Source organism: Salmo trutta, chromosome 27 (assembly GCF_901001165.1).
Source record: "Salmo trutta chromosome 27, fSalTru1.1, whole genome shotgun sequence".
NCBI classification, from domain to species: Eukaryota; Metazoa; Chordata; class Actinopteri; order Salmoniformes; family Salmonidae; genus Salmo; species Salmo trutta.
The window spans coordinates 43,117,720-43,143,370 of NC_042983.1; the positions used below are offsets into that span (position 1 = coordinate 43,117,720).

The window sequence follows — 25,651 nt, forward strand, 5'->3', positions numbered from 1 at the left end:
GTATTCAGCATTTCACTGTAAGGTCTACTACACCTGTTGTATTCAGCATTTCACTGTAAGGTCTACTACACCTGTTGTATTCAGCATTTCACTGTGAGGTCTACTACACCTGTTGTATTCAGCATTTCACTGTGAGGTCTACTACACCTGTTGTATTCAGCATTTCACTGTGAGGTCTACTACACCTGTTGTATTCAGCATTTCACTGTAAGGTCTACTACACCTGTTGTATTCAGCATTTCACTGTAAGGTCTACTACACCTGTTGTATTCAGCATTTCACTGTGAGGTCTACTACACCTGTTGTATTCAGCATTTCACTGTAAGGTCTACTACACGTGTTGTATTCAGCATTTCACTGTAAGGTCTACTACACCTGTTGTATTCAGCATTTCACTGTAAGGTCTACTACACCTGTTGTATTCAGCATTTCACTGTGAGGTCTACTACACGTGTTGTATTCAGCATTTCACTGTAAGGTCTACTACACCTGTTGTATTCAGCATTTCACTGTAAGGTCTACACCTGTTGTATTCAGCGCACGTGACAAATAAACTTTGATTTGATTAGCGTCCTATTCCCTATCAGATTGGTATAGCATCTTATTCCCTATATGATTGGTATAGCATCTTATTCCCTATATGATTGGTATAGCATCTTATTCCCTATATGATTGGTATAGCATCCTATTCCCTATCAGATTGGTATAGCATCTTATTCCCTATATGATTGGTATAGCATCCTATTCCCTATCAGATTGGTATAGCATCTTATTCCCTATCAGATTGGTATAGCATCCTATTCCCTATCAGATTGGTATAGCATCTTATTCCCTATATGATTGGTATAGCATCCTATTCCCTATCAGATTGGTATAGCATCCTATTCCCTATATGATTGGTATAGCATCCTATTCCCTATCAGATTGGTATAGCATCTTATTCCCTATATGATTGGTATAGCATCCTATTCCCTATCAGATTGGTATAGCATCTTATTCCCTATATGATTGGTATAGCATCCTATTCCCTATCAGATTGGTATAGCATCTTATTCCCTATATGATTGGTATAGCATCCTATTCCCTATCAGATTGGTATAGCATCTTATTCCCTATATGATTGGTATAGCATCCTATTCCCTATCAGATTGGTATAGCATCTTATTCCCTATCAGATTGGTATAGCATCTTATTCCCTATCAGATTGGTATAGCATCCTATTCCCTATCAGATTGGTATAGCATCTTATTCCCTATATGATTGGTATAGCATCCTATTCCCTATCAGATTGGTATAGCATCCTATTCCCTATCAGATTGGTATAGCATCTTATTCCCTATATGATTGGTATAGCATCCTATTCCCTATCAGATTGGTATAGCATCCTATTCCCTATATGATTGGTATAGCATCCTATTCCCTATCAGATTGGTATAGCATCCTATTCCCTATCAGATTGGTATAGCATCCTATTCCCTATCAGATTGGTATAGCATCCTATTCCCTATCAGATTGGTATAGCATCCTATTCCCTATATGATTGGTATAGCATCCTATTCCCTATATGATTGGTATAGCATCCTATTCCCTATATGATTGGTATAGCATCCTATTCCCTATATGATTGGTATAGCGTCTTATTCCCTATATGATTGGTATAGCATCCTATTCCCTATATGATTGGTATAGCATCCTATTCCCTATATGATTGGTATAGCATCCTATTCCCTATATGATTGGTATAGCATCCTATTCCCTATATGATTGGTATAGCATCCTATTCCCTATATGATTGGTATAGCATCCTATTCCCTATAGGGCTTTGGTCTAAAGTAGTGCACTCTAAAAGGTTTTGGGTGCCATTTAGGACGACGACATGGCGTCTGCCAGTATAGCTGTCTGTCCAGCTGGCAGCTGTCCATCTGCTAGCTAGTTATAGACACTCAACAGGAGACTGGTGGCACCTTAATTGGGGAGAACAGGCTCACGGTAATAACTGGAGCGGAATGCGTGGAATGGTATCAAATGGTTTCCAGGTGTTTGATGCCACTCCATTAGCGCCGTTCCGGACATTATTATGAGCCGTTCACCCCTCAGCAGTCTCCTGTGTGACACGCTGAGTTGAGTGACTGTAGACGTGTGTGTGTGTGTGTGTGTGTGTGTGTGTGTGTGTGTGTGTGTGTGTGTGTGTGTGTGTGTGTGTGTGTGTGTGTGTGTGTGTGTGTGTGTGTGTGTGTGTGTGGCTGTACTAATGTGTAGTTGGACTGATTTCCAGCTGTTCAAGGTGTTTGAAGTACCAATAAGTAGAGCTTTTAGTTATCCTAAGTGCTTTAGCCTGAATGCCACACATTCCTCTCAGCTCTTGTCTTGGTTCAGAACATCTAATTGAATTAAATGGCGCCGTATTTTCCTAAATAATGCGTTACTTTTTGACTATAACTTTATGGGCACTGGTCTCTTCTCACAATCTGCTGTATATGTGCCCTGGTCAAAATGTAGTGCACTATATAGGGGAATAGGGCTCCGTTTGGGATGCACCTCCATTAGACCATAAACTTCAAGTCAGGTTTTCTATTCTAGTCATAGTTTAAGCATTAATGTTAGAGAAATATAGATTGATTGTCAAACATCTCATAACATTGATTTTAAAGAAGAATTCACACATCTAGTAAGACTGGCAGGTGCATAAGAGTCACTTTAACCATATCTACATGTACAAACTACTTCAATCAGCCTGACTAACCGGTGTCTGTATATAGCCTCTCTACTGTATATAGCCTCTCTACTGTATATAGCCTCTCTACTGTATGTAGCCTCTCTACTGTATATAGCCTCTCTACTGTATATAGCCTCTCTACTGTATATAGCCTCTCTACTGTATATAACCTCGCTACTGTATATAACCTCTCTACTGTATATAGCCTCTCTACTGTATATAGCCTCTCTACTGTATATAGCCTCTCTACTGTATATAGCCTCTCTACTGTATGTAGCCTCTCTACTGTATATAGCCTCTCTACTGTATATAGCCTCTCTACTGTATATAACCTCGCTACTGTATATAACCTCTCTACTGTATATAGCCTCTCTACTGTATATAGCCTCTCTACTGTATATAGCCTCTCTACTGTATATAGCCTCTCTACTGTATATAACCTCTCTACTGTATATAGCCTCTCTACTGTATATAGCCTCTCTACTGTATATAGCCTCTCTACTGTATGTAGCCTCTCTACTGTATATAGCCTCTCTACTGTATATAGCCTCTCTACTGTATATAACCTCTCTACTGTATATAGCCTCTACTGTATATAGCCTCTCTACTGTATATAGCCTCTACTGTATATAGCCTCTCTACTGTATATAGCCACTACTGTATATAGCCTCTCTACTGTATATAGCCTCTCTACTGTATATAGCCTCTCTACTGTATGTAGCCTCTCTACTGTATATAGCCTCTCTACTGTTATAGCCTCTCTACTGTATATAGCCTCTCTACTGTATATAGCCTCTCTACTGTATATAGCCTCTCTACTGTATATAGCCTCTCTACTGTTATAGCCTCTCTACTGTATATATCCTGTCTTTTTACTGTTGTTTTATTTCTTTATTTACCTTTTGTTCACCTAATACCTTTTTTTCACTATTGGTAAGTAAGCATTTCACTGTGAGGTCTACTACACCTGTTGTATTCAGCATTTCACTGTACGGTCTACTACACCTGTTGTATTCAGCATTTCACTGTGAGGTCTACTACACCTGTTGTATTCAGCATTTCACTGTAAGGTCTACTACACCTGTTGTATTCAGCATTTCACTGTGAGGTCTACTACACCTGTTGTGTTCAGCATTTCACTGTGAGGTCTACTACACCTGTTGTATTCAGCATTTCACTGTAAGGTCTACTACACCTGTTGTATTCAGCATTTCACTGTGAGGTCTACCTACACCTGTTGTATTCAGCATTTCACTGTGAGGTCTACTACACCTGTTGTATTCAGCATTTCACTGTAAGGTCTACTATACCTGTTGTATTCAGCATTTCACTGTAAGGTCTACTACACCTGTTGTATTCAGCGCACGTGACAAATAAACTTTGATTTGATTTGAAGATACATCTAGGTATGTTATTTATATATATATTCTATGATAAGCTTCTGATTGATAAAAGCTATATGTGTTGTATGGTTCTAGGAATGTTGTAGCTCGGACAATAGTGTTGATATGTTGATATATTTTTAAATGTAGTATTTAATATTGATGTTGTAACCGTTCATCTGTTAGACACAGAGACCGGGCTCACAACAGACCAATGTCTTTCAAGTATTGGGGATAGATAGCTGGTATTGAATTGTGTCCACAAGGTGGCTCTCTGTAACCACTTTACTTAACGCTGCTATGGTTCTACTGTCCCCTCTACACCAGTTCTGGACTTACTGTTTGGAATAAAATAGTGGTATTACTTTAAATAAGTTACACAACAACTAAATACATGACTCTGTTTTGAGAAGAAATGGACATAGAATTCTAATTTACTTGAGAAAAGGGAAATAACACATTTTAGGTTAAACTGTTTTTAACACCAAGAACAGACAGGTTACACGGACATGAATTTCCCTTAGACATGAATCACGCAAACGCATTCACGTTCTATTGTGACACGCATTCGTGAGATTCAAACCTTGTGTTTTCTGTCCACAGAATTAGTTCACTGCACCCCAAAGGATGGAGCTAAAATACCCTTGTTTTATTACACATATAAAGCTGTTCATTTTAGTCTATTCAAACAGACCCCATTTCAAAGTAAACAAGAACTCATTAAGATCAGGTGAGGCCAATTAGTGGGCGCGGCCAACACACCTGAACACACTTAACAAGATGGAGGAGAGAGAGATGTCTATGTTTTTAAATAAACGCAATTGTACACGAGGGCGTAGGTACGAGGCCGAGCCGAGCTTGCTTCTAGCCAAACCAAACGTTAGGCTAAAAGCAAGGGAAGATAATGTCTTTTTTACAGTGGAGATCAAGTTTATGAATTGGCTGGCTGGCTGGGCTGATGGGACACTGGATGAGTATGGATTTATCAGATGGAACAGAAAACAAGATGTTGTAGAATAACATTCTTAGAACGTTACTAAAGTTTTCTTGTATACTACAACATTATATACTAAGCACTAAACGTGATCGAGGGATACGACAGAGTGTAAACTGGAGTATTTTATATATATATATATTTTTTTTAATGTGGGATTGGTTGATTCTGATATTTTCCAGGTGGGAAACTCAAAGCTTATTTTTCTACGAGTTTTCAAGTCAGAAATGTCAGAGTTCCCGAGTTGTCTTTTTAAAAGTGGTTTTTAGTTCTGACATGAAAAGACAAACTACAAGTCAGAGGTCACTCCAGTGTTAATTACTGTTGTTAGTGCTGTTTTTCAAATACCACTTATGTGCACAAAGCAGGCTTCACTTAGTAACTTGCTTCCAATAACAGTTGGGTCTTGGCTGGGTTACAGTAAAGCCCTTTGGGACGTATGGTGGTGTGAAGAGGGCTTTTTAAACAAGGTAGGAGTAAGATGTATATTGGAATTCACCAATTAAAATATGTTGAAAACAAAAGGCCTTTAAATGTGATTGATTTGGTTGTTTGCTAAGGCGTGGATGGGGTCAGTGACAGATATAAGGATTTGATTGGTTCCCTCCTCAAGGTTGTGTGATTTTGATTGGTTGTCTCCCCAGGTGTGGATGGGGTCAGTGACAGATATAAGGATTTGATTGGTTCCCTCCTTAAGTTTGTGAGTGATTTTGATTGGTTGTCTCCCCAGGTGTGGATGGGGTCAGTGACAGATATAAGGATTTGATTGGTTCCCTCCTCAAGGTTGTGTGATTTTGATTGGTTGTCTCCCCAGGTGTGGATGGGGTCAGTGACAGATATAAGGATTTGATTGGTTCCCTCCTCAAGTTTGTGAGTGATTTTGATTGGTTGTCTCCCCAGGTGTGGATGGGGTCAGTGACAGATATAAGGATTTGATTGGTTCCCTCCTCAAGTTTGTGAGTGGTTTTGATTGGTTGTCTCACCAGGTGTGGGTGGGGTCGGTCACAGAGATCCGCTCTGAGGACCTGGATGCCCAGGATGAGGACACGCCCCCTGAGGAGCTGCAGGTGATAGTGACTCCGCCCTCAAATGGCCACCTGGCGCTGAAGAGTGCCCTCGCCACGCCGCTCCTGAACTTCACCCTGAAACACATCCATCTGGGACAGCTGCTGTTCGTCCACAGTGGTAAGACCTGATCCTAAACCTGTACACACATATTATTCTAGAAGGGTATACTGTAGTAGTAGATACCAGAGGGGTATACTGTAGTAGTAGATACCAGAGGGGTATACTGTAGTAGTAGATACCAGAAGGGTATACTGTAGTAGTAGATACCAGAGGGGAATACTGTAGTAGTAGATACCAGAGGGGTATACTGTAGTAGTAGATACCAGAGGGGTATACTGTAGTAGTAGATACCAGAGGGGTATACTGTAGTAGTAGATACCAGAGGGGTATACTGTAGTAGTAGATACCAGAGGGGTATACTGTAGTAGTAGATACCAGAGGGGTATACTGTAGTAGTAGATACCAGAGGGGTATACTGTAGTAGTAGATACCAGAGGGATATACTGTAGTAGTAGATACCAGAGGGGTATACTGTAGTAGTAGATACCAGAGGGGTATACTGTAGTAGTAGATACCAGAGGGGTATACTGTAGTAGTAGATACCAGAGGGGTATACTGTAGTAGTAGATACCAGAGGGGTATACTGTAGTAGTAGATACCAGAGGGGTATACTGTAGTAGTAGATACCAGAGGGGTATACTGTAGTAGTAGATACCAGAGGGGTATACTGTAGTAGTAGATACCAGAGGGGTATACTGTAGTAGTAGATACCAGAGGGATTTACTGTAGTAGATACCAGAGGGGTATACTGTAGTAGTAGATACCAGAGGGGTATACTGTAGTAGTAGATACCAGAGGGGTATACTGTAGTAGTAGATACCAGAGGGGTATACTGTAGTAGTAGATACCAGAGGGGTATACTGTAGTAGTAGATACCAGAGGGGTATACTGTAGTAGTAGATACCAGAGGGGTATACTGTAGTAGTAGATTACCAGAGGGGTATACTGTAGTAGTAGATACCAGAGGGGTATACTGTAGTAGTAGATACCAGAGGGGTATACTGTAGTAGTAGATACCAGAGGGGTATACTGTAGTAGTAGATAAGATACCAGAGGGGTATACTGTAGTAGTAGATACCAGAGGGGTATACTGTAGTAGTAGATACCAGAGGGATTTACTGTAGTAGTAGATACCAGAGGGGTATACTGTAGTAGTAGATACCAGAGGGGTATACTGTAGTAGTAGATACCAGAGGGGTATACTGTAGTAGTAGATACCAGAGGGGTATACTGTAGTAGTAGATACCAGAGGGGTATACTGTAGTATTAGATACCAGAGGGGTATACTGTAGTAGTAGATACCAGAAGGGTATACTGTAGTAGTAGATACCAGAGGGGTATACTGTAGTAGTAGATACCAGAGGGGTATACTGTAGTAGTAGATACCAGAGGGGTATACTGTAGTAGTAGATACCAGAGGGGTATACTGTAGTAGTAGATACCAGAGGGGTATACTGTAGTAGTAGATACCAGAGGGGTATACTGTAGTAGTAGATACCAGAGGGATATACTGTAGTAGTAGATACCAGAGGGATTTACTGTAGTAGTAGATACCAGAGGGGTATACTGTAGTAGTAGATACCAGAGGGGTATACTGTAGTAGTAGATACCAGAGGGGTATACTGTAGTAGTAGATACCAGAGGGGTATACTGTAGTAGTAGATACCAGAGGGGTATACTGTAGTAGTAGATACCAGAGGGGTATACTGTAGTAGTAGATACCAGAGGGATTTACTGTAGTAGTAGATACCAGAGGGGTATACTGTAGTAGTAGATACCAGAGGGGTATACTGTAGTAGTAGATACCAGAGGGGTATACTGTAGTAGTAGATACCAGAGGGATTTACTGTAGTAGTTGGATGTAGTACATGTAAATGGTTCCACTCTGTGGAAAGGGTTCCACATGGAACCCAAAAGGGCGAAGAACCCTTTTACATTCTAGCTCTATAGGAGTGTTGGATCAGGTCCCCCCTGTCCATATAGTCATATTCATTATGATCTAGGATCAGGTCCTCCCCTGTCCATATAGTCATATTCATTATGATCTATGATCAGGTCCTCCCCTGTCCATATAGTCAATTCATTATGATCTAGGATCAGGTCCCCCCTGTCCATATAGTCATATTCATTATGATCTAGGATCAGGTCCCCCCCCCCGTCCATATAGTCATATTCATTATGATCTAGGATCAGGTCCCCCCCCCGTCCATATAGTCATATTCATTATGATCTAGGATCAGGTCCCCCCCTGTCCATATAGTCATATTCATTATGATCTAGGATCAGGTCCCCCCCCTGTCCATATAGTCATATTCATTATGATCTAGGATCAGGTCCCCCCCTATCCATATAGTCATATTCATTATGATCTAGGATCAGGTCCCCCCCCCCGTCCATATAGTCATATTCATTATGATCTAGGATCAGGTCCCCCCCTGTCCATATAGTCATATTCATTATGATCTAGGATCAGGTCCCCCCCCCGTCCATATAGTCATATTCATTATGATCTAGGATCAGGTCCCCCCCCCGTCCATATAGTCATATTCATTATGATCTAGGATCAGGTCCCCCCCGTCCATATAGTCATATTCATTATGATATAGGATCAGGTCCCCCCCGTCCATATAGTCATATTCATTATGATCTAGGATCAGGCCCCCCCCGTCCATATAGTCATATCCATTATGATCTAGGATCAGGTCCCCCCCCGTCCATATAGTCATATTCATTATGATCTAGGATCAGGTCCCCCCCCGTCCATATAGTCATATTCATTATGATCTAGGATCAGGTCCCCCCCCCGTCCATATAGTCATATTCATTATGATCTAGGATCAGGCCCCCCCCGTCCATATAGTCATATCCATTATGATCTAGGATCAGGTCCCCCCCCCCCGTCCATATAGTCATATTCATTATGATCTAGGATCAGGTCCCCCCCGTCCATATAGTCATATTCATTATGATATAGGATCAGGTCCCCCCCCGTCCATATAGTCATATTCATTATGATCTAGGATCAGGCCCCCCCCGTCCATATAGTCATATTCATTATGATATAGGATCAGGTCCCGTCCCCCCGTCCATATAGTCATATCCATTATGATCTAGGATCAGGTCCCCCCCCTTTCCATATAGTCATATTCATTATGATCTAGGATCAGGTCCCCCCCGTCCATATAGTCATATTCATTATGATCTAGGATCAGGTCCCCCCTGTCCATATAGTCATATTCATTATGATCTAGGATCAGGTCCCCCCTGTCCATATAGTCATATTCATTATGATCTAGGATCAGGTCCCCCTTGTCCATATAGTCATATTCATTATGATTTTGGATCAGGTCCCCCCCTGTCCATATAGTCATATCCATTATGATCTAGGATCAGGTCCCCCCTGTCCATATAGTCATATTCATTATGATCTAGGATCAGGTCTCCCCCCGTCCATATAGTCATATTCATTATGATCTATGATCAGGTCCCCCCCCCCCCCCCCATCCATATAGTCATATTCATTATGATCTAGGATCAGGTCCCCCCCCCGTCCATATAGTCATATTCATTATGATCTGAAAGGCTAAACTGATCCTAGACCATTACTCCTACTCTGAGACGCTTGATAACTACGAGCCCTTGAAGCTTATCGTCTTGGGGCAGAAAGGGAATCGGATCTGTTTGTTTTATTTGTGTCGTTCCCACTAAAAGGTGCCATGTCTGGAGGGTTCAACTTCCAGGTGAACGACGGAGTGAACTTTGCCCCTCGACAGATCTTCAGCATCACAGCCAGCGCCCTGGTCCTCAGCCTGGAGATCAACAGACCTCTCAAGGTGTTCCCAGGTAACTAACTCCTCCCTTTAATAAAAGGTAGTTCCTCCTCTTAACTAGATATCTCCTCCCTGGTAACCCTGGTAACCGTTAAAACAGGTTCTGTAGCTTCTCCCCTTAGCAACGTGAGGTGCGTTCAAGTTCGCTTGAAGTTTTACTACGTTGCGGAACGGTTTGTACTGAACGACACGTTTCCCCCCCACAAAAAAACGTTCTTGAACAGATTTTTAAGGTACGTTTGCTCCCGTTTGATGGATGTGGCGAGGTGTGGCTTGAAGCAATGAGTGACGTATTTAAAGAGAAGTGGTCATGCTGACAGCGTTCCCCAACCCACAACCCAACTCGATTTTTTTTAAACTGGCCGTTCAGTACAGCACTGTTTCCGTTCAATTGAACGTTCCAGAATATAAAAACGTTCTGAACGCAGCTCTGGTACTCAATCTGGAGAACAACAGTCCCTTCAAGGTGTTCCAAGCACTGGAGGCTGGTGGGAGCAGCTATAGAAGCACGTGTTTATTGTAATGGCTGGAATGGACTACCCGGGTGACCCACAGTAACCCCTCCTTTAGATAGGCCTACTGCATTTGCCCAATCACCAGTGGTGTAAAGCACTTAAGTAAAAATACTTTAAAGTACTACTTAAGTAGTTTTTGGGGGTATCTGTACTTTACTATTTATTTATTTTGATAACTTTTACTTCACAACATTCCTAAAGAAAATAATGTACTTTTTACTCCGTACATTTTCCCTGACACCCAAAAGTACTTGTTACAATTTTAATGCTTAGCAGGACAGGAAATGGTCCAATTTACACACATCCCTGTTCATCCCTGCTGCCTTTGATCTGGAGGACTCACTAAACACAAATAATTAATTTGAAAATTATGTCTGAGTGTTGGAGTGTGCCCCTGGCTATCCATACATGAAGAAAAAAAAAACAAGACAATTGTGCCATCTAGTTTTCTTAATTTAAGGAATTTGAAATGATTCATACTTGTACTTTTGATACTTAAATATATTTTAGCAATTACGTTTACTTTTGATACTTCAGTATATTTAAAACCAAATACTTTTAGACTTTTACTCAAGTAGTATTTTACTGGGTGACTTTCACTTTTACTTGAGTCAATTTCTATTTAAGGTATCTTTTATTTTTACTCAAGTATGACAATTGGGTACTTTTTCCACCACTGCCAATCACAAATGGACTCCTAGCCTCTACCCCCATATGCACTGGTAGAGATGTGAAAGGCAGTGGAGGCTCCTCAGAGGAGGAAAAGGGAGGATCTTCCTCAGTGAATTTAATAAAAAAGTGAAACATTAAAAAAGTTTAGATAAACTATACTAAATGTATTCACTTGACCAAATAATTGATTAAAACACACTGTTTTGCAATGAAGGTCTACAGTAGCCTCAACAACACTCTGTAGGGTAGCACCTTGGTGTAGCCGGAGGACAGCTAGCTTCCGTCCTCCTCTGGGTACATTGACTTCAATACAAAACCTAGGAGGCTCATGGTTTTCACCCCCGTCCATAGACTTACACAGTAATTATGACAACTTCCAGAGAACGTCCTCCAGCCTATTTGGTATTAGGTATTTTATTAGGATCCCCATTAGCTGTTGCTAAAGCAGCTATAGGCTATAGGCATGTCAAGAGTGTACAACGCGATATTGAATGTGTCACGATCTTTCACCAAAAATTCTCTCGACCTGTGTGCTGCTAGGTTGTAGCAACCTCATGATGGGTACAAGGGAAAATTCTAGTATCATGTAGTAGTCTAAATATATCGATGTTATGTTGAGCTGGGTGAGTGGAATATGATTGACAGTCATACATTATGCTGTAATAGAAAATAAGTCCATGCTCATAATAAAATAATCATCCAACCCTCATCTTAAACGGCAACAAACGCCACTGGTGGAATGACTAAATAGATGAGTCACATATATATTTTAGAATGTGTATAAATTGAACTTCCTCATTCTGGTCAAATGCTACAGTCTGTGACTGGTTAGGTTTCAAACAGGAAATCTACCATTGACCAATATAGCTATTTTTACACTTAAGAGTCTCATGTATGGCTAAATACAAAGATGGTTGGTAGCATCTGTGTACAAGTCCGCCACGTATAAATCCACTGTATCGGGCGTCGTAAGGATTAGACCAAGGTGCAGCGGGAACGTGTAAACTCATCTTCTTTATTAAATCAAAAGAAGGAAAAACAAACAAATCACGTATACAAAACAACGAACGACACTAAACAGTCCTGTCATGTCATGTCATGTCATGTCATGTCATGTCATGTCATGTCATGTCATGTCATGTCATGTCATGTCATGTGCACAGACACAAAACAGGAGACAACTACCCACAAATCCCATTACAAAACACCCCTATACATAGGACTTTCAATCAGAGGCAACGAGGAACAGCTGCCTCCAATTGAAGGTCAATCCAATGAACTAAACATAGAAATAGATAGACTAGACTGAACATAGAAATACACTAACATAGAACATAGACCAAAACCCCGGAACACTCTAATCAAACACCCCCTTTTACATAAGCACATAGATCAACCAACCCCGAGACACTCTAAACAAACACCCCCTTTTACATAAGCACATAGATCAACCAACCCCGAGACACTCTAAACAAACACCCCCTGTCACGTCCTGACCAAACTACAATAACAAAAATACCCCTTTACTGATCAGGACGTGACATCCACAGTTTCGTCATTGCGTTCTATAACTCTCTCTCTGTCTCTGTCTCTCTCTCTGTCTCTCTCTGTGTCTCTGTCTCTCTGTCTCTGTCTCTGTCTCTCTCTCTGTCTCTCTCTGTGTCTCTGTCTCTCTGTCTCTGTCTCTCTCTCTTTGTCTCTGTCTCTCTCTCTCTGTCTCTGTCTCTCTGTCTCTGTCTCTCTGTCTCTGTCTCTCTCTCTCTGTCTCTGTCTCTCTCTCTCTGTCTCTCTGTCTCTGTCTCTCTCTGTGTCTCTCTCTCTCTCTCTCTCCCTCCATTTTGTTCTTATTTTTATTCACTTTAGTCGCATGATTTATCAATTTACAGTACGTTTGTCAATCATCTGTGCAGCCAGACTTATTTGCCATACCTTTTTGCCTCATCCTCTCTCAACCATACCATTTTTTAATTCCTCATCAATCCAAAGGGTATTTAACAGTTTTTACAGTCATTTTCTTAGTAATGGGCGTGTGTTTATTAGTAACTGGGATAAGCAATTTCATAAATGTGTCGAGTGCAGCGTCTGGTTGCTTCTCATTACACACCAGAGACCAGCAAATATTCTTTACATCATCAACATATGAATCACTACAAAACTTATTGTATGACCTCTTATACACTATATTAGGCCCAGCCTTTGGAACTTTGGTTTTCCTAGATATGGCTACTATATTGTGATGGATTTTGTATTGTGCTTTAGAGAACATTTGTGTTTAAAAAAAAATGTTTAAGTGAAAATCAATACATGTTGATGATTTAATTCCTGTGCTGTTTGTAAAATACCCTGGTAGGTTGACTGACAACCTGAACCAGGTTTCAGGCACTGGTTTACAGTTTGAAGCTTATTCTTGAGTGGACAGTTTGATGAAAGTCAGTCAATATTTAGGTCTCTGTCTCTGTGTGTTTTTTAAAATCTCTCTCATTATTTCAAATGTTGTTCGGTTGAAGTCAACCGTACAACAGGAAGTAGTATTCTTTGTATCAATCTTTTTTCTTCTTCTTTTTATTTCCCCTTTAATATTGAATGTCAATGTTTTAGTTCCTTATTTTGACAGTAATATTGACCGTACCAGGCAGTGATGAAACCAGTCAGGATGCTTTCGATGGTGCAGCTGTATAACCTTTTGAGGATCTGAGGACCCATGCTAAATCTTTTCAGTCTCCTGAGGGGGAATAGGTTTTGTCGTGCCCCGCTTCACGACTGTCTTGGTGTGTTTGGACCATGTTCGTTTGTTGGTGATGTGGACACCAAGGAACTTGAAGCTCTCGGTCCTCCTTCTCCTGTAGTCCATATTCATCTCCTTTGTCTTGATCACGTTGAGGGAGAGGTTGTTATTCTGGCACCACACGGCCAGGTCTCTGACCTCCTCCCTATAGGCTGTCTCATCGTTGTCGGTGATCAGGCCTACCACTGTTGTGTCATCGGAATACTTAATGATGGTGTTGGAGTCGTGCCTGGCCGTTCAGTCAGGATCCAGGATCCAGTTGCGGAGGGAGGTGTTTAGTCCCAGGGTCCTTAGCTTATTGATGAGCTTTGAGGAAACTATGGTGTTGAACGCTGAGCTGTAGTCAATGAATAGCATTCTCACGTAGGTGTTCCTTTTGTCCAGGTGGGAAAGGGCAGTGTGGAGTGGCAATAGAGATTACATCATCTGTGGATCTGTTGGGGCGGTATGCAAATTGGAGTGGGTCTAGGGTTTCCGGGATGATGGTGTTGATATGAGCCATGACCAACCTTTCAAAGCACTTCATGGCTACAGATGTGAGTGCTACGGGTTGGTAGTCATTTAGGCAGGTTACCTTAGTGTTCTTGGGCACAGGCACTATTGTGGTCTACTTAAAATATGTTAGTATTACAGACTCCGGCAGGGAGAGGTTGAAAATGTCAGGGAAGACACTTGCCTGTTAGTCAGCGCATACTCTCAGTACACGTCCTGGTAATCCGTCTGGCCCTGCGGCCTTGTGAATGTTGACCTGTTTAAAGGTCTTACATCGGCTGCGGAGAGCGTGATCACACAGTCTTCTGGAACAGTTCCTTAGATATCAGCAGTTATTTACAAAAATACATAGTCCGCCGCCCCTTGTCTTACCAGACGCCGCTGTTCTATCCTGCCGGTATATCGTATAACCAGCCAGCTGTACGTTGATAGTGTCGTCGTTCAGCCACGACTCCGTGAAGCATAAGATATTACAGTTTTGAATGTCCTGTTGGTAGTTTAATCTTCCGCGTAGGTCATCAATTTTAATTCTCCAAAGATTAGCACGTTTGCTAGCAGAATGGAAGGAAGTGGGGGTTTAATCGATCACCTACGAATTATCAGAAGGCAGCCCGCCGGCCCCTTTTTCTCCACCTCCTCTTCACGCAAATCACGGGGATCTGGGGCCTGTTCCCGAGAAAGCAGTATATCATTCGCGTCGGGCTCGTCAGACTCGTTAAAGGAAAAAAAGGATTCTGCCAGTCCCGGGGTTGATTAATCACAGTCCTGATGTCCAGAAGTAATTTTCGGTCATAAGAGACGGTAGCAGCAACATTATGTACAAAATAAGCAACAAAAAAAAGTTAAAAACAACTCAAAGAAACAAACAAAAAAACACAATTGGATAGGAATGCGTAAAATGTCAGCCTTCTTCTCCGGCGCCATGGTTACGTCCTCCATCTTAACAATCCATGTCTCAGTTGTCTCAAGGCTTAAAAATCCTTCTTTAACCCGTCTCCTCCCCTTCATCTACTCTGATTGAAGTGGATTTAACAGGTGACATCAATAAGGGATCATATCTTTCACCTGGATTCACCTGGTCAGTCTGTCATGGAAAGAGCAGGTGTTCTTAATGTTTTGTACAGTCAGTGTATATACACAAATTGACCTGGTGTCTGCTGCTGTGGGACCGGGAACACGTATATTCAATAAAAGTACAAATAAAAGCTCTGAGGACTGACACAGAGATGAGATCAGGCTTTTCACAGTGGAATCCGAGAAGTGACCTCCTGGTTTATACTGTCAAGAGGACACCTCCCTTCTCTTAAGCCTAGGGCCAACATTGAGTAACTTCTACACCCAGAACCAAATCTAATGTTCCGTATGTCACAAGAGACTAAACATTGAGAGCCTCCACCCAACACTAGCATGGTCTTCTACTGTCCTACGGTCCATAACCTACTTATCTGTTCAAACTAATCTTATAGTCAAAAATCCATTTCATTGAATAATTCAGGGGACTAGCTCGGTTAGACCACTTTGCAGTGAGTCGTTGTTAAACCACCAAAAGGTCCCAGACTAGACGCATCATGACTTCAGCTGGGATGGAGTCATCATTTCATCACTGCTTTATTTAGGAACAGATGATTCATACTCTACTTTTAATACACAGACTGACCGACCCAGTTAAATAGAGACTGACGACCCAGCTAAATAGACACTGACCGACCCAGTTAAATAGAGACTGACCGACCCAGCTAAATAGAGACTGACCGACCCAGCTAAATAGACTGACCGACCCAGCTAAATAGACTGACCGACCCAGCTAAATAGAGACTGACCGACCCAGTTAAATAAAGACTGACCGACCCAGCTAAATAGAGACTGACCGACCCAGCTAAATAGAGACTGACCGACCCAGCTAAATAGAGACTGACGGACCCAGTTAAATAGACACTGACCGACCCAGCTAAATAGAGACTGACCGACCCAGCTAAATAGAGACTGACCAACCCAGCTAAATAGAGACTGACCGACCCAGTTAAATAGAGACTGACCGACCCAGCTAAATAGAGACTGACGGACCCAGCTAAATAGAGACTGACGGACCCAGCTAAATAGAGACTGACGGACCCAGCTAAATAGAGACTGACGGACCCAGCTAAATAGAGACTGACGGACCCAGCTAAATAGAGACTGAAGGACCCAGCTAAATAGAGACTGACGGACCCAGCTAAATAGAGACTGACGGACCCAGCTAAATAGAGACTGACGGACCCAGCTAATAGAGACTGACGGACCCAGCTAATAGAGACTGACGGACCCAGCTAAATAGAGACTGACTGACCCAGCTATATAGAGACTGACGGACCCAGCTAAATAGAGACTGACGGACCCAGCTAAATAGAGACTAACGGACCCAGCTAAATAGAGACTGACGGACCCAGCTAAATAGAGACTGACCGACCCAGCTAAATAGAGACTGACCGACCCAGCTAAATAGAGACTGACCGACCCAGCTAAATAGAGACTGACCGACCCAGTTAAATAGAGACTGACCAACCCAGCTAAATAGAGACTGACGGACCCAGCTAAATAGACTGACGGACCAGCTAAATAGAGACTGACGGACCCAGCTAAATAGAGACTGACGGACCCAGCTAAATAGAGACTGACGGACCCAGCTAAATAGAGACTGACGGACCCAGCTAAATAGAGACTGACGGACCCAGCTAAATAGAGACTGACGGACCCAGCTAAATAGAGACTGACGGACCCAGCTAAATAGAGACTGACTGACCCAGCTATATAGAGACTGACGGACCCAGCTAAATAGAGACTGACGGACCCAGCTAAATAGAGACTAACGGACCCAGCTAAATAGAGACTGACGGACCCAGCTAAATAGAGACTGACCGACCCAGCTAAATAGAGACTGACCGACCCAGCTAAATAGAGACTGACCGACCCAGCTAAATAGAGACTGACCGACCCAGCTATATAGAGACTGACCGACCCAGCTATATAGAGACTGACCGACCCAGCTATATAGAGACTGACCGACCCAGCCCTGTACTTTGTTTGCTAGCTGGCACACACACACAACACACTACACACCTTAGCCGGAATGGCTTGGCTCAGGCTGTGGAGTCTGGTTTGTGAGTTAGGTGGGGATGGATGATGGTAGACATGGGTTCAAATACTATTTGAAATCGTATCATGTACTTTAGCTGTGGTTGATTGAGTTTGCCTCCTGCAATTGAACCAATAGAATAGTCCCAAAACGGCAAACTCCGCCCGTCTGGCATTTCAGTCAGGCTACAGAAAACGCAAAAAGTATTTGAAACATTTCAAATAGTAGTTGAACCCAGGTTCTGATTGATGTGTTGTTAATGACCAGCTGGCACAGTGGGCTGGGGGTTTCCAGGCACTGGATGGATGAGTGGGTTCCTAAAGGGCAATCCGCAGTTGAAGCAATAACAATAACAAATAACGAAGCTGTCACCCTGCCGTTTAGGATGATGGGCCTGTGGAAATGTAACCGCTCTTAAATTCATAGACAGAGCTATTGATGCAAGGACTGACCATCAAAGATATCAAAATAACATTTTAACCCCCCTTTTCCTTCCCAATTTCGTGATTACGATCTTGTCTCATCGCTGCAACTCCTCAACGGGCTCGGGAGAGGTGAAAGTCTTGTCATGCGTCCTTCGAAACATGACCCGCCAAGCCGCGATTCTAAAACACCTGCTCGCTTAACCCGTGTTGTGTTGGAGGAAACACTGTTCAACTGATGACTGAAGTCAGCCTGAAAGGCACCTGGCCCGCCGCAAGGAGTCGCTAGAGCGCAATGAGCCGGAGAGGAAGGAAACCGCTCAGCGATTTTCACCATGAGGCCAATGGTGACTTTAAAACAGTTACAGAGTTTAAACAAAAAATATACCTAAAACCACTCATTCCTTTATCTCTATGTGAGAAAAATATTATAATGCCAAAATGAAACATTTTGTTCGCAAAAAATAAGGTTGGTAGCAACATGGAAAATCATTGTGGAAATCTGTTGCAGCTCAAGTTGACTACAAAATCCACAATGCAATGCTCTCTCTATGGGCTGGCTAGCTAGCTAGCAAAGGTATCTACACACAATAATACCAAAGACAATATCAGCATGTAACGTAGATAGTTAGTGGAGTTTGTATAGGCGATTTTACAGCCATCAATTGAGGAGTCTACAATCTCACCATGTTCAGCCTGCAGATCGATGTGCCTCACAGACTGGAGTCTTAACATTCGCAACGGCAGAGATACTTTTGAGGAGATGGGAAACGCTGCCCATGCTGCGTCAATGGGCCACGTGGTGCATTCTGGGCGATTCTGGAACAAGGAGCGCTCTCTTTCAAGGAGTGAGTAGGAGTCTATTGGGCGCTAGCTGAAAGACGCAACATTAGCACGAATTTCATCAACATGAAGTACAACATTACAAATCTTTTCCCGAGATGTGAGATAATTAACTTGCTATCTGTAGCATCGCATAGCTTTGGAATCGTGACATTACATACTAGTGTTGTGTGTAGATGGGTGAGGGGAAAATCTTTTTTTTTTTGTGGAACGATAGGTAACGATGCTTCGTGGGAGGCAGTTGTTTATGTGTGCAGAGGGTCCCTGGTTTGAGCCCCGTTTGGGGTGAGGAGAGGAATGGAAGCAATACTGTTACATAGGGACAGTACAATATTGGCACTATTTCATATAACTGCTGACCGAGTTTTCTCGCAAACGTCCAGTGAGCGGCGCAGAGACGGCATTCACCATGCAGACTCGTTACAACTTAATTTCAGGGCCGGCATTATCGACAGGACTTAAGGGGCTTAGCCCGCCCTGCCGTACCTCCTTGCCCGTCCAAATTAAGTATTTAAATATTGTTAATTTATTTCACAGAGATGGTGCCAATAGAAAGACGCCTCAAATCTCAGATAAATCATCAGAACGAGTGAAGAAACAGCGCCCCTCTGTATCTGTATGTGTAGCCCATGTATCTGATACTGTCTGGACAAAAATAGTATTGCATGTAATACACTTTTTGTCCAGACAGCATCAGATACATGGGCTACCTACAGTAAGACAGAGGGGCGCTGTTTAGCACGCTCGAATGCTTTCTGCATTGGAGATAGCAGTTTCTACCACTTGCGATTTGAAGTTGGCGGGTACACAGTGTACTGTTCGGATGCTGGAATTATTTTGGATGAACATGCAAAAGGTAACCTACTTTTTGTTTGACAATTAGATGAAAAACATCATGACTGGTTGTGTTCATGCCACATTAAAAAGGTAATACATTTTTTACAGTTAAATGCTAAAGCAGTCATTTGGACTCTTCATGAATTTAAAAACAATATTACTCTGCCAAGTCAAGCGTGTGCACACAGGTGGTCCCATGAAAAAAATGTGCCCCTCCCCCCACAAGGAAATCAAATGCCCGTCCAACTGATTTGTTCTGCCGCCGGCCCTGCTTCAACTTTAAGCACAAAGTGATTTTGTCCGTCTGTGACCAAGAGAAAGTGGTCTTAGTTCAATTCTATTCAATTATTTTGTCGTTTTTTGATAATGAGTGCTCGAAAAACGAGTATTGTTGCATCTGCTAGATTCTCCAATTTTGTAAGCGCAGCTGTGAGTTTGACAGACACAGGAAATCGTTCCTTTGTCTGGATAGGACAGAAAATGTGGCACGTCACTTCCTATGCAAATGTAGGGTCTGAAACTTAAAGTCAGCCCTGCTGGGAGGGCAGCGAGATGGGGCTTTCTTGCATTATAAGACACTAGACCCTACGACATTTACAGAGCGCTTCTGGGAACCGGTCCAGAAATGCTTTAAAATCCCCCAAAATAGGGGACTTAATGTCTATTTGAGGCTATAGAGTGTTTGCTTACATTTCCAATGTTTACAAACATTGGAGTAAAACAAGCTCAGTATTTTGGGTTGTGGTGGGGTAGGACACTTGAACTAAGCCCAGGCGGCATTTATAAGAGACATTGTAAAATAATAAATGAGTTTATTTCACTACGTCCAGAAATGGATGTAGCATCTTTAAGGGGCCGTGTCTGTTTGTGCCTCCTCTACTGCTGTTTACACAGCTGATAACGTTTCTCAATCTCTATGAAACTTCTCGTTTTTCTAGCTTTATGATATACTGTAAAGCTTTCCATCAACACACAAGTTGACTACTCTGCTGCTGACCCCGCTTTGCCACCGACTCCGCGCTCTTCCGCCGACTCCCCTCTCTGCCGCCGACTCCCCTCCCTGCCGCCGACTCCGCGCTCCTCCGCCGACTCCCCTCTCTGCCGCCGACTCCGCGGTCTGCCGCCGACTCCCCTCTCTGCCGCCGACTCCCCTCCCTGCCGCCGACTCCGCGCTCCTCCGCCGACTCCCCTCTCTGCCGCCGACTCCCCTCTCTGCCGCCGACTCTGCTCTCTGCCGCCGACTCCGCTCTCTGCCGCCGACTCCCCTCTCTGCCGCCGACTCCCCTCTCTGCCGCCGACTGTCCTCTCTGCCGCCGACTCCGCGCTCCTCCGCCGACTCCCCTCTCTGCCGCCGACTCCGCTCTCTGCCGCCAACTCTGCTCTCTGCCGCCAACTTCCCTCTCTGCCGCCGACTCCCCTCTCTGCCGCCGACTCCCCTCTCTGCCGCCGACTCCGCGCTCCTCCGCCGACTCCCCGCTCTGCCGCCGACTCTGCGCTCCTCCGCCGACTCCCCTCTCTGCCGCCGACTCCCCGCTCTGCCGCCGACTCCTCTCTCTGCCGCCGACTCCGCTCTCTGCCGTCGACTCCGCCCTCGGCCGCCGACTCCGCCCTCTGCCGCCGACCCACCGCTCTGCCGCCGACTCCTCTCTCTGCCGCCGACTCCTCTCTCTGCCGCCGACTCCCCGCTCTGCCGCCGACTCCTCTCTCTGCCGTCGACTCCGCTCTCTGCCGTCGACTCCGCCTTCTGCCGCCAACTCCGCGCTCTGCCGCCGACTCCGCTCTCTGCCACCGACTCCGCTCTCTGCCGTCGACTCCGCCTTCTGCCACCGACTCCCCTCTCTGCCGCCGACTCCTCTCTCTGCCACCGACTCCGCTCTCTGCCGTCGACTCCGCGCTCTGCCGCCGACTCCCCTCTCTGCCGCCGCTCTGCCGCCGACTCCGCTCTCTGCCACCGACTCCGCTCTCTGCCGTCGACTCCGCCTTCTGCCGCCGACTCCCCTCTCTGCCGCCGACTCCTCTCTCTGCCACCGACTCCGCTCTCTGCCGTCGACTCCGCCTTCTGCCGCCGACTCCGCGCTCTGCCGCCGACTCCCCTCTCTGCCGCCGACTCCGCGCTCCGCCGCCGACTCCCCTCTCTGCCGCCGACTCCGCGCTCCTCCGCCGACTCCCCTCTCTGCCGCCGACTCCCCTCTCTGCCGCCGACTCCCCTCTCTGCCGCCGACTCCTCTCTCTGCCACCGACTCCGCTCTCTGCCGTCGACTCCGCCTTCTGCCGCCGACTCCGCGCTCTGCCGCCGACTCCCCTCTCTGCCGCCGACTCCGCGCTCCGCCGCCGACTCCCCTCTCTGCCGCCGACTCCGCGCTCCTCCGCCGACTCCCCTCTGCCGCCGACTCCCCTCTCTGCCGCCGACTCCCCTCTCTGCCGCCGACTCCCCTCTCTCCCGCCGACTCCCCTCTCTGCCGCCGACTCCTCTCTCTGCCGCCGACTCCCCTCTCTGCCGCCGACTCTCCTCTCTGCCGCCGACTCCCCTCTCTGCCGTCGACTCCCTTCTCTGCCGCCGACTCCGCGCTCCTCCGCCGACTCCCCTCTCTGCCGCCGACTCCACGCTCCTCCGCCGACTCCCCTCTCTGCCGCCGACTCCCCTCTCTGCCGCCGACTCCCTTCTCTGCCGCCGACTCCCCTCTCTGCCGCCAACTCCGTGCTCCGCCGCCGACTCCCCTCTCCGCCGCCGACTCCCCTCTCTGCCGCCGACTCCTCTTTCTGCCGCCGACTTCTCTTTGCTCCGTATTTTATTCATATTGGAGTTTTGATTTTCAAAAGTGTGTGTATAACTAGGTGCAGTGATTGAAACTCCTCATGACGCACTAAAGCAGAACAGCCATTATGTGCTTTTCCAAGGTCCCATCCTTGTAGGTGGTCTACATTTAGTTCCTGTATAGAAACCATGGTCAGAAATAGCCTGTCGTCTCTGTTTTTTTATTAACTAAAGCAGACAATAGTGTTGATCTAGATGTGGTCGTGTATTTCTCCTTGTGGCGGTGTACTGCTTGTATCGAAAGAGGCCACCCACACACTATAAACATACTATAAACAAGAGTCCCTGGAGAGGAAGGAGGAAGGAGGAGAGAGGAGGATGCGTGGGAGAAAGGGAAGGGAGGAATGAACATCACTCTGTTTGCTCATCACCCTCCTCTGTTTCATCATCTCCACCATCGTCAGACTTCTCTCAGTAGAAGGTTGTTTGGGTTATATGACTTGTTTATATCACAAGGTTCCAAAATGTGTTTGTGGGTGTGATGTCTTTACCACACTGTTTTTTTTTGTTTTTTTTAAAGATCAAAACAGTTTTCCCTCTGTTTTCACATAGCATTTCACACTGCACAGCAATATGTTAAGCACAGTCTGGAGTCAACAGCCTTCGGAGGATAACTTAAATGAGGACACTCAATACCACCACACCTTCTAAACTGCGTGGTCAGACTGGTCCTTGTTTTTTGTTGGAAGTGGTGAGATTATGACGAGGATCACCCATAATAAAAGTGTACCTACACATTTGGAAAACACTTAGCCTATATAACAATGACCATAACTATGGCTTCCCTTCAGAAGAGCCACATAAAATGTGTAGTATTTTCAAACACCAAGTTGTTGTGACATACAGTGCCTTCGGAAAGTATTCAGACCCCTTGACTTTTTCCACATTTTGTTTTGTTACAGCCTTATTCTAAAACGGATTACACACAATACCCCATAATTACAAAGTGAAAACAGGTTTTCAGAATTTTTGCAAATTTATAAAAAGAAATGTAAAACAGATACCTTATTTACATAATTAATCAGACCCTTTGCTATGAGACTCGAAATTGAGCTCAGGTGCATCCTGTTTCCATCGATTATCCTTGATGTTTCTACAACTTGATTGGAGTCCACCTGTGGTAAATTTAATTGATTGGATATGATTTGGAAAGTCACACAGCTGCCTATATAAGGTCCCACAGTGCATGTCAGAGCAAAAAACCAAGCCATGAGGTAATATGTACATGTAGGTAGACTTATTAAAGTGACTATGCATAGATGATAACAACAAAGTAGCAGCGGTGTAAAAGAGGGGGGAGCAATGCAAATAGTCTGGGAGCCATTTGATTAGGTGTTCAGGAGTCTTATGGCTTGGGGGGTAGAAGCTGTTTAGAAGCTTCTTGGACCTAGACTTGGCGTTCTGGTACCGCTTGCCGTGCGGTAGCAGAGAGAACAGTCTATGACTAGGGTGGCTGGAGTCTGACAATTTTTAGGGCCTTCCTCTGACACCGCCTGGTATAGAGGTCCTGGATTGCAGGAAGCTTGGCCCCAGTGATGTACTGGGCCATTCTCACTACCCTATGTAGTGCCTTGCGATCGGAGGCTGAGCAGTTGCCATACCAGGCAGTGATGCAACCAGTCAGGATGCTCTTGATGGTGCAGCTGTAGAATCTTTTGAGGATCTGAGGACCCATGCCAAATCTTTTCAGTCTCCTGAGGGGGAATAGGTTTTGTCGTGTCTTGGTGTGCTTGGACCATGTTAGTTTGTTGGTGATGTGGACACCAAGGAACTTGAAGCTCTCAACCTGCTCCACTGCCCGTCGATAATAATGGGGGCGTGCTCGGTCCTCTTTTTCCTGTAGTCCACAATCATCTTCTTTGTCTTGATCACGTTGAGGGAAAGGTTGTTGTCCTGGCACCACACGGTCAGGTCTCTGACCTCCTCCCTATAGGCTGCCTAGTCGTTGTCTGTGATCAGGCCTACCACTGTTGTCATTGGCAACCTTAATGATGGTGTTGGAGTCGTGCCTGGCCGTGCAGTCATGAGTGAACAGGGAGCACAGGAGGGGACTAAGCACGCACCCCTTAGGGGCCTCCGTGTTGAGGATCAGCATGGCGGATGTGTTGTTACCTACCCTTACCACCTGGGGAAGTCCAGGATCCAGTTGCAGAGGGAGGTGTTTAGTCCCAGGGTCCTTAGCTTATTGATGAGCTTTGAGGGCACTATGGTGTTGATCGCTGAGCTGTAGTCAATGAATAGCATTCTCACATAGGTGTTCCTTTTGTCCAGATGGGGAAGGGCAGTGTGGAGTGGCAATAGAGATCACATCATCTGTGGAGCTGTTGGGGCGGTATGCAAATTGGAGTGGGTCTAGGGTTTCCGGGATGATGGTGTTGATATGAGCCATGACCAACCTTTCAAAGCACTTCATGGCTACAGATGTGAGTGCTACGGGTTGGTAGTCATTTAGGCATGTTACCTTAGTGTTCTTGGGCACAGACACTATGGTGGTCTGCTTAAAATATGTTGGTATTACAGACTGACAGGGAGAGGTTGAAAATGGCAGGGAAGACACTTGCCAGTTGGTCAGCGCATGCTCGCAGAACACGTCCTGGTAATCTGTCTGGGCCTGCGGCCTTGTGAATGGTGACCTGTTTAAAGGTCTTACTCACATCGGCTGCGGAGAGCGTAATCACACAGTCTTCTGGAACAGCTGGTGCTCTCATGCATGTTTCAGTGTTATTTGCCTCGAAGTGAGCATAGAAGTACTTTAGCTCGTCTGGTAGGCTTGTGTCGCTGGGCAGCTCTCGGCTGTGCTTCCCTTTGTAGTCTGTAATGGTTTGCAAGCCCTGCCACATCCGACGTGCGTCAGAGCCAGTGTAGTATGATTCGATCTTTGTCCTGTATTGAAGCTTTGCCTGTTTGATGGTTTGTTGGATTTGATGGATTTCTTATAAACTCCCGGGTTAGTGTCCCGCTCATTGAAAGCGGCAGCTCTAGCCTTTAGCTCAGTGCGGATGTTGCCTGTAATCCATGGCTTCTGGTTGGGGTATGTACGTACGGTCACTGTGGGGACGACGTCATCGATGCACTTATTGATGAAGCCAATGACTGATGTGGTGTACA

General features: G+C 44.8%; 1 protein-coding gene across 1 annotated transcript in view; it reads left to right on the forward strand.

Moving 5' to 3' along the window:
• Positions 1 to 25,651, forward strand: part of LOC115165045 (chondroitin sulfate proteoglycan 4) — a 76,819-nt gene that overhangs the window by 43,693 nt on the left and 7,475 nt on the right. Inside the window, exons 10-11 of the mRNA XM_029718072.1 lie at positions 6,079 to 6,277; positions 9,932 to 10,063. Of these exons, the coding sequence (XP_029573932.1) occupies positions 6,079 to 6,277; positions 9,932 to 10,063 (331 nt within the window). The remainder of the gene's footprint in view (positions 1 to 6,078; positions 6,278 to 9,931; positions 10,064 to 25,651) is intronic.